This window comes from Chenopodium album, chromosome 15 (assembly GCF_948465745.1).
Source record: "Chenopodium album chromosome 15, dcCheAlbu1.1, whole genome shotgun sequence".
NCBI classification, from domain to species: domain Eukaryota; kingdom Viridiplantae; phylum Streptophyta; class Magnoliopsida; order Caryophyllales; family Amaranthaceae; genus Chenopodium; species Chenopodium album.
The window spans coordinates 7329188-7342362 of record NC_137848.1 but is presented as its reverse complement, the minus strand read 5'-3'; the positions used below and the strand labels follow the sequence as shown (position 1 = coordinate 7342362).

The following is a 13175-nucleotide window of genomic DNA, read 5'->3' as shown; positions in this document are numbered from 1 at the left end:
TCAGGGTCTTTGGAGGAAAGGGTTGCTGCTCTTGAGCAAAAGGTGGAGAATTTAGAAGCAGTGGTGCAGGCGCTTTACTTTGAGCCGGAAGATAAGCAGCCAAGTCCAAAGAAAGAAACTCCAAAAGAGGGGACCAGCAAGTTAAACTTTAATTATACTTGTGATGATATCCACCACCATTCAAGCCCTTCATATTCACCAGAGAGTGATGCTTCCTATGGTGGTTCTTTCTAAGGGAACAATCAATTTATATCCACACTTATTCTAGGCTTCTAAGCTTATTATAGTTAGTTCTTAAGTAATAGCACTTTATTATTGATGTTGTTATGTATTACCAACTATAAGTTGGATTTTCAAAGTAGTAGCAGTTATCTATTGCTATGTTATCAATTTGTACTCTGTCTTTGGATTTTTTAAGTAGTAGTTATTATTGTTATAAGTTGTATTCTCTAAGTAGTAGTAGCTATGTATTTGGTGTTGTGTGAATCTATCTATTGTCTTTATGTTTGGTAAGAATTAGTTCTTTCTTTTTCACTATATATGTTAAACTAATCTGTTTTGTGAATTCTTTTCCACATTATATGAAAACCTAAGCTATTCTGTTTAAGGTTGAACAAAAATGCATGCTTACCATGTAAAATTGAAAATAAAGATAACCCTGACTATTACAAGGCATTGTGCTGTAATTCAAATAAGTCAGACTTAATATGGGTAGCTGATATTGAGCACAAATTAAGCAGTTCATGTAAAGTCCATGAATTATTAACATCTTAGCAACCAAGTCTAGTATAAAATAAATCTGTAGCCTTAGTAAAACAAAGCTCTACAACTAAGTGTACTAGAATGAGCTTCTTTTATAAGGATAGCATTTATATTAGAGAATACAAGGTACTATCAAGAGTTAGTGTAAAGGGTACAAATCAGCATTTTAATATAATGTATGGTGAATGGTCTGTAAAATGTGACATTCGAATCTAAGTGAAATGTGAATGGTCTGTAAAATGTGACTTGCAAGCAGTTATTGCTAGCACACAGCAACAGAGAATCAAAGTGACAGAGAGTAAAGTGTGAAGTAAATGTTCACTGTGAAATGTTAGCATCTTTAATAGCAGAAGAGTCTTTTAGATTTAACATGAGGTTCCTTGTAATGTCTAATGTATTCTACTATGCTTTGAAGCGTTTTATTGTCCAGTAGATAATGAAGTGTATAAAGTAAGAAAATGGCAGGGAACCTGCTGTGTAGGAATTCTAAATTTTTTAGTAGATTAAGGTGTAACATAGTATTGACCAGCAGTTAATAAGGTGTGTGCAGGAAAAGTAAATCAGGACATTTATTTTGTGGATAATAGAATGAATGAGGTTTTACTGCAATACAACTGTAAAAGTAAAGGTGTAATCCAAAATGTAAAGATAAGATTTGCCTTTTATAAAATCAGAAACAATTTTTTGGGCTATATGGTTGGAAAACCTAGGATGGCATAAGTAAATTGAATAGTGCATAAAACAATTACATGCAAAAGTTACATAAGTAATATAGTACATAATATAACCATAGTAATTAGTAATAAATAGTTGCACTTTCAACAAAATCTAAATGTGTGCTTAACCGAAAAGGCGTTACAAAGATTTAGAACAATTAACCTTGTCCGTTTAGTTACAAAGATATATAAAGCGCATTCACCTGCATTTATAACATGTTTAAGATTATATTAGTTAAGATATGGAGAATAATTAACTGAAAATTAACTGGTAGATTTAGTAGATAGGGAGTTATACCTTTAAATTGATAGATCATGGTATGCCAGATAATTGCAAAACATCGTACGCTATAACGTTTTTCAGTACCGGTGATGTGTGGTGCTCAGCAGGCTGTGGTGTGATTACAGTCACTTAATCTGATTTCTTTGCCCTTGATAGTGCAACATATAGCTGTCCATGGGAAAAGCATGGCTGTGGGAGGTAAACTATCACTTGGCTTAATGTCTAGCCTTGAGATTTGTTTATTGTCATTGCAAAGCTGAGCTTAAGAGGGAATTGTATTCGCTCAAACTGAATATGATATTTTTTTGATGATGGAGGTCGGAGATTAACACGATGAATGAATACAAGTTCTCCTTGGCGATGACCAGTAGCTATAGAACAAACAATCACATTCCTTCTGAAAGACTTGCATATAAGACGTGTTCCATTGCACAAGCCATCTGCTAGATCAATATTTCTGAGCAATATTACATGACTGTTTATTTTTAGAACAAGTTCATGTGGAGTCATACCACCAGGGGCAAGCTGGTTTAGGAACTCGGTTGGGTAAATTGCACAGTTATCATCTAGCATGCTATCATAGCTCTTGTAAACAACAGGGTTTCCTGGGAATTTATTAATGAGAAATGTGTTGATGGAGTCAACTGCATCATTTAATGGTGTGAGAATGGCCCTCTTTGCGAAGATATCTGGTGTAAAAGTTGCATGCTCTAACTCTGGGAATGCAGTAGCAGCTAGGTAATTGATAGGATCATCGCCTTCATGATAATAGCTCACAATGTGAGGAGGAACCTGAACATAAGCATTTCCAGTAAACTGTAGCTGGCCATTGCCCAAACTCAGTAAAAATGATGCATATGGGAGATCCTCTCTTGCTCTGATGTTTTCAGTAAGGTGTAACTTTTCTAGCCAAGGCCAGATATGTGAGTTTACCAGGCTTGCTGCAACAGCTTCTCTTTGAGTTTTACGAGGAACAACCGGCATAACCTGCCTAAAATCTCCCCCAAATACTACAACCTTCCCACCAAATCACTGTTCTGAGTCACAAAGATCACGTAGCAAAAGCTCAACTGATTCAATGTTTTCTTTTTTCGCCATTGAAGCTTCATCCTAAATAATCAGAGCTGTTTCTTTGATTAAAGCAGCTAAGCTGCCTTGTTTAGGAACGTCACAAGCAAGAGATGTTTCTGAATCTAGAGGAATTTTAAACCTCGAGTGCGTTGTCCTCCCAGAAGGTATGTTTGCTGCAGCAATGCCTGATGTTGCTGTTGGGAGAACAATCTTCCCTGCCATGCGCACTTCTGCGTATAAGGCATTGTATAAAAATGTTTTACCAGTTCCTCCAGGACCGTCAACGAAGAAACAACTAGGCTTTCCTGATTCAACTTGAGAAATAATTCTGTTAAATGCAATTTGTTGAGCTGAGTTAAGTTTTCCTCTACAGTCAATACACTCTTGAGGAATAGGTGCATTTAAAGCATCAATGATGTCTTTAGTTCTGGTGAGATCTTCTGGCACCTCTTCATGTAAGTGGTCAAGTTGGAAATGAGCTAATGACTTTCCCATAGACTCTAAATGGCGTTCGATTGACTGTATAGTTTGCAACCTAACACGGACTTCATTCTGAGGATTGGCATGTCTGTAATCATCAGATAGATCATTATAGAATCGCTGCCAAAGTCTATTGGGGTCACTGGGGGTGCAGAATACACAAACAGCTGCAAATAAGCGGCGTAAGGCTGCTGGCAAGTGAATTTCTGCTGCTTCAGCCAAACATGCATGAACTACATTGTCTTCCTCACATAGACCTCTTTTAATAGCTGCTTCTTGAAAAGTGGCACAAAGTAATCCATTAACAGTTCGAAGATCAGTAAATGATTTAGGACTACGTACATTTATCAGTAGTAGTCGCAGGAAGAATCGTTCTCCTTCTGCTGGTTTAACACTTGCCAGCCGACCAACCACAAGTTTCTTATTTTGCCTCTGAAACCATGCTTTCTTACTGGCATCCCATCTGTTGTGCTCCATAAATTCACTGTAAAGGTATCATGTACCTTGAGGAGAGGCTGCATTTTCCTTGAAAAATTCTGTCAATTGAGTTTTGGATCTACGATCATTCAGAACAGCAGAATCTAGTTGTTCATAAGCCCGTAACTGAACTGTTTGCATGTTTTCCAAGTGCACGGCCAATTGTTGCACAGGAGGGTGCATCTCAAAAAGATCAAAGGAAAAAATTCTCCAAGCTGCCTGACATGGCGACACCCATCGACCAGACTGAAACCTTTCTATTTCATCTTCAGAATTATTTTCTCTGCCAACAACATTGAAAGAAACTCTGTCATGGCCTTTGTAGACATACTTGTATAGATACTTCACAGCCTTAATAGATGAGCATACTTCTACATTCAAATGGCAATCAAATAACATAGAAAGGTATGAATTGTATGGAATAACCCAACGGTTATCAAGGCTTGCACCCCGAATTTGGACACTTTCTCCCGTATTCCTTCTTTTGTTCATGGGATATCCATCATCGTGGTTGGTTGTTTCTTGCAAAAAATTTTTTGGATAGCCATATTTACAAGACAAAGGACTATTGTGCTTTGTAGTGATACATGCACAATCAGGATTAATTTCACCACATGGCCCATGCATCATATGCCGGACTACAATTTTCCGGAGTGTTGGAGAGCTATGGGGGGGTAATTCTGCAGAGACAAAGCGATCGAAATCTGATGGGTTTTTGATTTTGCAACTTGGTTTTAAGATAATAAGGAAGTGTGCATGAGGAAGACCCCATTTTTGAAATTCAACCACATATATCATAGCTGCAACTTTTCCAAAGATATGTTTCTTCATTATTTGCTTTTTCAAGCAGATCAGTTTAGACCGGAAAATACGAGCAACAAGATCTGGTCGGTTTTGAGCTCCTCCCCAGGAGCCAATTCTGCTTTGATCTCTTGCCAGTTTGCATTGCAGGTCATTGTGACAAACAAATCAGGCTTACCAAAGCGCTGCACTAAAGCCCTTGCGTTTAAGTAACGGCGCTTCATGTCACGTGGACCACCAATAAAAGTCGGTGGTAATATAACTCGCCGCCCTACATTTATGGGATTAGTTTCACCATTCTCAATTGAGTCTAAGATCCCTTGGTACAAATTAGCTCTGATTGCCTGCTGATTGTGTCGGAAAAAGTCTAGTCGAGTATTTTCGATTTTCACATACATATCGACTATATATTGCTGAAGACACCAACCTGCCCGGAGCAGCATGTTTTTTGGACGGGACTGCAGCTTGTAAGCATAATATTCACGAGGCGAAATATGCCTAGCTGAACTACCGCTTGCATCTGCTAAGCCTGAAATCAGTGTAGTTGCAATGTAAGTCAGGCAAGGCATATAGTGAAGGGCAAAAAGTTATGATTAAAAGAAGCAAATTTGTTACTGAGTTTTGAAGCTTACGGCTTGCTTCTTGTTCAAGAACATCTTCCTCTGTATGTATTGCAGAAGACATAGTTGAGTTTATTTGCTCCTGAGATGCACAGTTGTTTTTTGTCATACCTTGACTCCAACTACAATCACCATAAGGAAATAAGAGCGGGTACTGCAGAGGATCATAGCATCCGTAATTATGGTGTATACGATGAGAATCGTTTGATCTTCCTCTTACAACAATGTATGGGCTCTTCAACTCGCTTGACGATGTATTATCAGGCCAGATTACAGCTACTTCATCTGTTGTAGGAGCATTATAAACTCGCTGATCTACAACAGTGTTTTTGTTAATGACAATTTGTGTGTCTTCCTGGATATCAATTTCTCTCAAAGATCTGAAAAACCGAGCGTATGGATTATGCTCCATCACCTCCATAAGTATGTTGATAATATGTTGTCTGATTTGTTTAAAGCAGTCTGCCCTAGCAGCTGCTTCAAATTGGCCATCATAAAAATAAAGTTGCAAATATTTAGGGCCTTCATCACCAGGGATTAAATCAGGCAAGTTATGATAAATTTGACCATGCAGTTTAAAGACATAAATTCCTTTTTTTGTATCTGAATCATATTTGCCACCCAAAGAGCTAAATGCAAATAAGTTATTATATAAACGGATATATTGTCTAAAGTGCAGTGCATCATCGTCATCAGTTGTGAAAAGTCTATATAATGCAGGAGGATAATCATTAGTGACTAATGTAATAGATCCATTTCCACAACAGAAATGAAGTGATTCGTGTTGGAATTTTTTTGCATTACAGTGCTTACAATACTGAGGTGGTTTGAGATTCAAAGAAGCAGCAGGTAATTTTAGGCCAACCATAGCAGCAGGGGGTTCTGCTATCCATCCAGTGAACGCCGCAACAATTTATTAGTATGTTACAATGCAAAACAAGAGTTTAAGCAAATATGGTCAGCAAAGCTTACTTGTTTTTTTAGCAGTAGGTTGTTTCGTCACCCGCTTTTGAGAAGGACCAGTAGCTGCTTCTGTGACATGAGAATTTCGAAATCAATCTTTAAGAGTTCAGCCATTAAGAACTAACTCAGCAGGCAGTATATCATTAGACACAAATGCTTATTCATAATTTGATTGATAAGTTTATTATAGGTAAAAAAAATTTCACTAAGCCAAGTTTCATTTTTATGTTTCTATATAGTTTTGTTGGTAAGCTAGCATTAATTAGTGGTCACTGCTTATACATAGTATTTATGTGCCAACCTTTTGCCTTATGGACAATGAGTACTGAAGTGTTTATTACTTTCTTTCTCTTGCAATAAATACTTGGCACCTTACTTTTAAAATAAACCTGTGAAATAAGCAGTTCCTCCCATTCTCAATTCTTAGCTTTTAAAAATTAAAAAAAAAATGTGAAATAATCACATGCTACAAAAAAAGATTCTGATGTTCTTAGTTTTTAGCATCTAATATAGGTTTCGTTGTTGTTGAGTAACTATATGTTAAATATTGCCTAGCCTTTGTTTTCCCTATTTAACAAGATAGTTACAATTTTAGACGACAGGAGGCCAACTCATTATAAAAGGGAAAAGGCCATTGTGATTTGTAGTTTTTAAGGAGATGGTAAGAGTAATAATGTAAATTAGCCTAAACCTTTTGATTATTTTACACGTTTTGTTTTTTTTTTTTAAAGTAAAAATTAAATATGGGAGGAAATGGGGATAAATTTTCAGCAGTGCAAAAGCGTGATATTCAAGCTAGACTTCGAGTGCTAGAGCTAAGGGAAGCTAATTTACAGGGCAAATTACCTAATGCAATGTCTATTCATTCTGATGTAGGGAAGAGGATTACCAAGCTAAAGAGGAAATTAGATGATCTGTCAAATGAGATTTTGGAAATAAGGAGTTTTGGTGAAGGAAAAAGAGTTAGAAAGAATGTTGCAAGTGATGCTAGTGAGTTTGTGCCTGTGGTACATGCAGGGAAGACCAAAATGCTGAACACAGAACGTGATGAAGATGTTGTGATTACTGTTAATGGTGAAGGTGCTGGAATAGCTAAGGAAGATGTGAAAAATGATATTGTTGAAGGCGAGAAAATGGAGAGTGATATAGTAATTCGTCACCTATGGTGGGGATAATATACAAAAGAAGAATCTAATGAGGATGCTCATGTTAATGGCTTGATTATGAAATTTGGTTGTAATGATACTGATGTTGCTAGGAAATTGTGTGGTCTGAATTTTATTTTCTGATTGTTATGCTGAAAGCTTTTTCAGATGTTGCTAGTTTATATACATATGAATATTTTTAGTTTTAGATCTTGATGCAAAACTGATCTGGTTAAAATTCAATCAAGATGATATGTTTTTCTGATTTATACCATGCACACTTACTGGTTTTCTTAGCTTGTGCTTTCTTCAAGTTTTGGTTTCTTATTTTTCCTTGCTCACTTGTTTCACCTATTTCCCTATATGTGCAGCAGCCAAAAATGTAAGTGAGCTATTGCTCTTAACTATTTAATAGAAATAAATAAGTGTTGTGTCACAAAGGAAAGTGGAAACACCTTATAGGAGCAGGTGGTTCAGACATAGAAGCAATTGCTCATTTGCGCTTGCTAGTTCTTGGGTGGTTCGTAGTCTTCTGATACAACATGCATTGGTCTAAAAGTGGCCTTCCAATATCTTGGCTATCAACCTGTGTATTGTTCACTTCAACTGCATTGATAGGCAAGAAATTTGGGCATGTAACCAAAATACTATGTTATTTAAATGCAGCACTAAAGTTTTGCAGCAGTCAATCTTGCAAACAGTAGTTAGGAACATCTATTTAGAGTGCAGTAAAAGTATTAGCTTTATATCTTTTTACTGTTTAAGCCATAATGCTTATACAAAATACATATAATCATGCTCACCATTAATTCTGCCTACTGATTTAGTACATGGTTGATTTCCAACATTCCCTGTAATTCATAAGTCTTGACTGAATGTTTACAGGATCCTGTTTTTCATTTCTAGCCGATTCTGGCTCATTAGGCTCTCTATGAAATGAAAGTGAATTAGCGAATGAAACAAACGAAAAGAAGAGGGTAAACAAAAAAAAAAGTATAAATAGGCAATGTACATCTGCAATCACAAGAACAAATAAGCACCTTATTGAAACAGGTGCCTGAGACAAAGCCTGTAAGCCCTATAAACGTTTGCTAATCCTAGTTTTTGGAGGACCTTTCTTAGCAGCTAAGCATCGATCTGGAATACAATGTAACGGCCTTCAAATTTAACAAAAAGAGGCTTGATTCTAGGCAAAATTGTTCAATTAATAAGCTGGTGTAGGTATATAGAAAACAGCCAGAAACAGAAAGAGATAGCGAATTTATTCATGATAGTAATATTAGCTCAGTCTAACACCAACAGCTGAAACTACAGGTTGGCTGGGACAAACTGAATCTAATGGCAACGATGCACCTAATTAAACCTGTGATTGGGAAGAAATGCATAATGGTAAAATTAGGCCCTTATTTTGGCAAGAACCAGTGGCTGTGTATAACAATTCAATAAACCGCAAAGACACTGGCAGAAAAGTGTTAAATAAAAACATTCTAGTTATCAGAAAAATATGCATTCTAGTAATCTGAAGCATGGCAAGAGAAGTGTATTTCATTAATCAAGCACAAAAAGATGAAATACATCGTACTTAGGAATAGCAGTATAGCGTTTCTTGCCAATTACATATACACATAGAGCAGCTTCAACTAACTTGGAACACAAGTACAGCAAAATGGTATTACACCATAACTCTAAAAACTTAAACAAACAAAGCAAAAAGAAAAAAAAAATGAAAGTGCAAAGCTAAGGCTCTATGTGAAATGCAGTTGCACACTAATCAAATTTCCTACGCTTGAAAAAACTGTCTAACTCAGCTGGGGCCGGTGAGGGCAAGCCACTATAGCGAGCACTGAAAGATGGCCTTGCTTTTGGCTTGTGAGGTGGAGGTGGAGGAAGAGTAGGTGTTGGGATCCTATGGATAGCAGACCTAGGTGTAACACAACCTTCCTCGACTAAAAAAGGAGCTAATTGAAGAGCACCCTGAATCCCCAACACATGCTCCTTAGCTGCTAAGTAGCTCTCTCTAGCCAAAGAACACTTGATGCCAGCATAAATCCCATTCCCATAGTTCAGATCAACTATGTCAAGATTGTATGCAGTGCGTATGAAATCAACAGCCTTCCTAGCTGCATCTTGTATGGTTGCTTTCGAGTCAGCACGCACAACACTAAAAAAACACTCCATTCCAGTAGCAACTGAAGATCCGTAAATTGTCACCCATGTTATAAATTTCCCAGGGCCAACATTAAAGGTGTCAACTTCTGAAATACGCACTTTGGTTTCCAAAGATAATGTGTTCAAAACATCCATATGATCAATGCAGACATATTTCTTGCGACGCTTGTGATCAAGCACAGCTGGCCACTTCACTGGAACCTGCCCTGCTCCTCTTTCCATTGCTTCTAGCTCAATACGTTTCATCTGATATAGAAACTCAGCGCGCTCAAGCCTGTTGATTTTCTTAGCAGTTAGGTCTTCAACCTGAATGCTGAATTCCATACGAAGGGAACGAACAGCGTTTTCAGCAGCCTGTTCACGAGATTCCCTAACTGTTGCAGCTGGACCACCCTCATACACAGAAGGACCCAAGCCTGGATCAGTTTCCATGACAACCTTCACAACATTCTTTCCCACATCCGCCAAATAGTAAGCCGGCTGAGGAAGTTTCAGGTACTCAACAACCCGGTGCAGGAGGCGGGAAAAAGAAATAGAAACTTTCCGAGTTTCATGCCCACCCACCTGTGTGCACACCCATGGCATGAGAAAGATATGTATGGAACCAATTTGATCTTAGAAATCTAATAACCTTAGCTACGTGTAGGAAAAGGGTAACATATTTCACAAGGAAGGAATAATTCTAAACCCAAACCATAATCACATAAGCAAGTAAGTGATTCATAAAGGCATCCAAGGAGATGATATTATACTGATGTAGTAGCAGGTATCTTAGTTTTATAACCAAGCCAGCTATCTTATATATATTAACCTTACAAGCAACTAAAAACATGCAACATAGTCCAGCAAAAAAGAACAGCAAATAATACTGGCATAACATATAGTGAATCTACCTAGCTAATTGAGGCATGTAACAAACAAATTTTTTTAAATAAATATGACAAATATAGCAAATAGCTACTGCAACAACAAAATCCATACAAGATATTTAGCTAGCATAATTAACCAGGGCAAACACTGTGCAATGAACATGGGATATTCAGGAATAGTATTAAAAACAACTAAACTAACACATGAGCCAAACCAAATAACCATAACTAGGTTTCAAAAACACTTACATCATGAACTTCATCTGCAACCATTGCAAGCTCATAACTCTGCACAAGAGAAGGCCAAAACCCAACAAAAAAACTAAATTAACACTTTACCCAACAAGCAAATACTCCATTACTTTGACAATGCTATGCTGTAAGAACCCACAACAAGCTACTTAAACCTAAACACAAACAATGTACCCAAATCTGAAATTTTCAGTGTTGCTTAGTGAACCCATGTTAACCCATCAAAACACAGATACTACCAGCAACACAAAAATGCCTTCAATAAACCTATGGTAGCAAATTTGGAGCCCACAGACTCATTATTAGTAAAGAACAACAAAGTTAATTAGCCAATAAATATCCCAAAATGATCGTTAGAGAAGAAATAGATTTGTGAGTCAGTATTTGCAAGTCCAGTAGTTCATTTTTTTGTACATAGTTCATAATCAGTAAATCACAAAGCTAGGATAGCATACCAACTCAAACAAAGCAATCAGTATCTCAATATGATCATTAGAGAAGAAATAGATCTATAAGTCAGTATCTGCAAGTCCAGTAATTGTATTTTTTGTGAATAGTTAATGATCAGTGAATCACAAAGCTAGGATACCATACCAAGTCAAAGTAACTATTCTTCAGCGTACATAATTTAAGATCAGTGTTCCAAAGCAAGTTACTAAATGTTCTGTTTTCATAGTAAGAAGTTGTATGTTGTGATGTTCTTGACTAATACCAGAGAAACCTACATCTACATTTTGCATTACCTCTAATGTAATCTCCATGCACTTTGGTTTGTATATGTTGCATATGCAAACCCAAATAAAACCCCCTCTATTTATTAGGCTACAAAGCAGTAGAAGACAAAACAAGTAAAACAAAGCTAAAGTAAAACACAGCAGGAAATTGAGTACACCAACTAAATCTTACAATAAAGTAAGCATGCGCCACATCTAATGACATCCTTACAAACATCATTATCATTAAACAAGCAGCCAGACCCACTTCCGAAAACACAGACACTTTTCTTAATAAGAGTACTGCTCTTACCCATTATAAACTAAGATAGACCGGTGTGTAATGCGGTGTTTCAACATCAAAACCCAAGCAAACTGGCCATCCAAAATCCATCGGTCCAAAGAACGTTCTAACCTAAATAAAAGTTTCAAAACCACTTATACAAAGTAATTAATTGAATAGCCACATCAACTTAAAGTAATTAATTGAATAGCCACATCACCTTATTATTACTAAAAAAAGGCAAAACTTAACAAGATCACCCCTTTTAAAACTAATAACATTGCTAAACAATTTAAAACCATATAATCAGCTGGTAATTTACTAATTCGCATGGAGAGTAACACCTAATAAAGCATTGTCTAGGTACTAATAAAACACATGCACATATGCTTCGCTAATTAACTGTAATTAAATCCACAAGCAACAGCTAATAAGGAACCTGAACAAACTTAACAGTAAATGAAATTCAAAATGAATGACCAAGAAGCTGCGCAAGTACCAATAAGCGACATGAACATGGACTCCATAGATCTACAAGTCCTAGAATAGTGCTCACAATAAGATCACAATTGTATTAAGCAAATACCACTCTAAATTAACCCAGGAATAAGCTCCAAATCACTTCACCAATTTCTCAGCATGCATTAATTCGTAGTTACGCCCAGAATGAAGATTAACCACCAAATCATCTCAGCAATTACGGCCCAAAAAAGCAGCATTGAACTCTAAATGAGCTCCATTGTCAAGCTGAAGAAGAAGAAAGCTGACTTTACACGTGTTTGAGAAAAAAAATTTAAACATGGCATATTCTGAGTCTAAGGGCCCACATAAGCCCTCACATGCACAAATGTTTAAGGGCATTTCAGGAATCACACTATTGATAAAAGAAAAGCTTGATACAAAATCAGGGGCAATTTGGGCAGTGAACTGTAGCAGCACATGACATATTTTTGAGGGTAAATCGGGAAGCACACTATTCATAAGGATTTCAAGTTCAAATATAAGGGCAAAATGGACAGCACACTGTTCATAAGGAGGGTATAAAAAAATGAACTTGGTGTTTTTATAGGTTTAGGGATAACCTTGTGTTTTTTGCATTTTTCTTGTATAACCCTAACTTAACGGTGTTAGATTGTGGCATATTGGCTATGTCATAACATTAAAATTGTGGCATAGTGACAACCATGTAGTTTTCGGTAGTGGATGGAAATAATTTGTTCTTAACAATGATTTGCAAGGAGGCAATGGTTATGTAGTATAATGTCCGTTAAAAGAAAGTACTGTATTTTTTTAGTCATGGGATGCTAAAAAAGGAGAGGGAAAGTCTCAATCTTCATGGGATTCTGATAAGAAGTCTGGGTATTCATGTTTTGAGTTTATAGAAATAAGAGAAGGCCTATTTTTTTCCCATTCATGTGGGACAAGTTAAAATCTAAATTGATTTAATGTGACCAAAACTAAATACTTAAAAAAAATTAGCCGCATATTAGAAAAAAAAATTCCATATTTCAACTTAAATAATACATTGCGAATTTAAAAAATAGGTTTAAAAAAAATTATATTTCGAAAAA

At 36.5% G+C, this 13175-nt stretch overlaps 3 protein-coding genes across 3 annotated transcripts; all 3 read right to left on the bottom strand.

Moving 5' to 3' along the window:
* Nucleotides 1-1983: 1983 nt before the first annotated feature.
* On the bottom strand, nucleotides 1984-2745 carry LOC145580701 (uncharacterized). The gene has a single exon (XM_081637826.1). The coding sequence runs from the start codon at nucleotides 2743-2745 to the stop codon at nucleotides 1984-1986; it is 762 nt and encodes a 253-aa protein (XP_081493952.1).
* Nucleotides 2746-3807: 1062 nt separating this feature from the next.
* Nucleotides 3808-4620, bottom strand: LOC145580700 (uncharacterized). Its single transcript, XM_081637825.1, has one exon. It carries the CDS (start codon nucleotides 4618-4620, stop codon nucleotides 3808-3810), a length of 813 nt encoding a protein of 270 aa, XP_081493951.1.
* A 20-nt stretch (nucleotides 4621-4640) lies between these two features.
* Nucleotides 4641-6587, bottom strand: LOC145580699 (uncharacterized). The gene is made up of 4 exons (XM_081637824.1): nucleotides 6563-6587; nucleotides 6183-6242; nucleotides 5223-6095; nucleotides 4641-5119 (listed from the first exon to the last, which is right to left on the bottom strand). The coding sequence occupies exons 1-4, from the start codon at nucleotides 6585-6587 to the stop codon at nucleotides 4641-4643; spliced, it is 1437 nt and encodes a 478-aa protein (XP_081493950.1).
* Between the last annotated feature and the right edge of the window lie 6588 nt (nucleotides 6588-13175).